This window comes from Emiliania huxleyi, assembly GCF_000372725.1.
Source record: "Emiliania huxleyi CCMP1516 unplaced genomic scaffold EMIHUscaffold_7446, whole genome shotgun sequence".
Lineage (NCBI taxonomy): Eukaryota > Haptophyta > Isochrysidales > Noelaerhabdaceae > Emiliania > Emiliania huxleyi.
Window position 1 is genome coordinate 225 of NW_005196421.1, and position 1,122 is coordinate 1,346.

Sequence of the window (1,122 nt, forward strand, 5' to 3'; positions counted from 1 at the left end):
CTGAAGCCGCACGCACGGTACGAGGAGTGCAGGGTGGCGCCCACCACGTACGCGGCCGTGCTGTACTCGGTGTTGCACGCGGCCGGGTCGACGTAGCACCGCTCGTGCTCGACCCGTGGAGGAGGCCGTACGTGACAGGGTACGCGAGCCTCATGCCGTCCGCCGTGACGACATGCACCTCGCCGCTCACGAGGCTGACGCCGGCCGGGTAGGCGGCGAGGCACGGGCAGTCGAGCGGCGGCGAGGGCGGCGGCGGCGAGGGCGGCGGCGACGGCGACGCGAGGGCGGCGGCGGCGAGGGCGGCGGCGACGGCGACGCGAGGGCGGCTGCGGCGAGGGCGGCACGGCGACGCGAGGGCGGCGCGAGGGCGGCGGTGACGGCGGCGGCTGGTAGAACCAGCTCTTCAACTAGCTCTTCAACTCGTTGCGGAAGCCGCACGCACGGTACGAGGAGTGCAGGGTGGCGCCCACCACGTACGGTGATGTTACAGTGATGAGGATGCAGATCCAGGCGACCGACACGCCGAAGTTCCACGTGAACCAGTACTTGCACTTGTCGCGCATCGACTCCGACATCGACAGCTTGAAGGCGGAGATGAGCGGCCACGAGAAGGCCTTTTGGAGCTTGCCGATGCACTTATATGGGAGGACTCTGGGACAACACCGTACGATCTTCTGGTCGAGAGCGACGAGGAAGAGGAAGAAGAGGAGGATGACGGAGAGGATGCAGAAGGAGAAGTCGCACAGCACCGGGAACTTGGTGATGGCGAGGGTCTGGGCGGGGGCGTTGTGTGTTGTGCTCTTGTGCCCCAGGCACGGGGGGGGGGGGGGGCGCCCGGCACGTTGGACGCCGAGCACGTTTGCGATGGCACTTGCGACGGCCATGTCGCCCTCGCCCTTGCGCGCGACGACGATGGAGGAGAGCGAGTCGGGGACGGAGGTGCCGGAGGAGAGCACGATGGTGCCCATCACGATGCCCGGGATGTTGACCGCCATGAGGGTTGCGCCGGCGACGTCCCTCGGCATCTCTTCAGACCTCCTCGATCGCCTCGGCGAAGAAATCGTCGCAGACGATCGCCTCGGCGAAGAAGTCGACCGCCAGGAGGGAGGTGTTCGGCTGAGC

General features: G+C 67.9%; 1 protein-coding gene across 1 annotated transcript; it reads right to left on the reverse strand.

Annotated features, from left to right (window-relative positions):
* Positions 1 to 407: 407 nt before the first annotated feature.
* Positions 408 to 995, reverse strand: EMIHUDRAFT_258305 (hypothetical protein; the record flags this gene model as incomplete). Its single annotated transcript, XM_005760654.1, has 3 exons — positions 408 to 651; positions 745 to 773; positions 858 to 995. 3 exons carry the CDS (start codon positions 993 to 995, stop codon positions 408 to 410), a joined length of 411 nt encoding a protein of 136 aa, XP_005760711.1.
* Between the last annotated feature and the right edge of the window lie 127 nt (positions 996 to 1,122).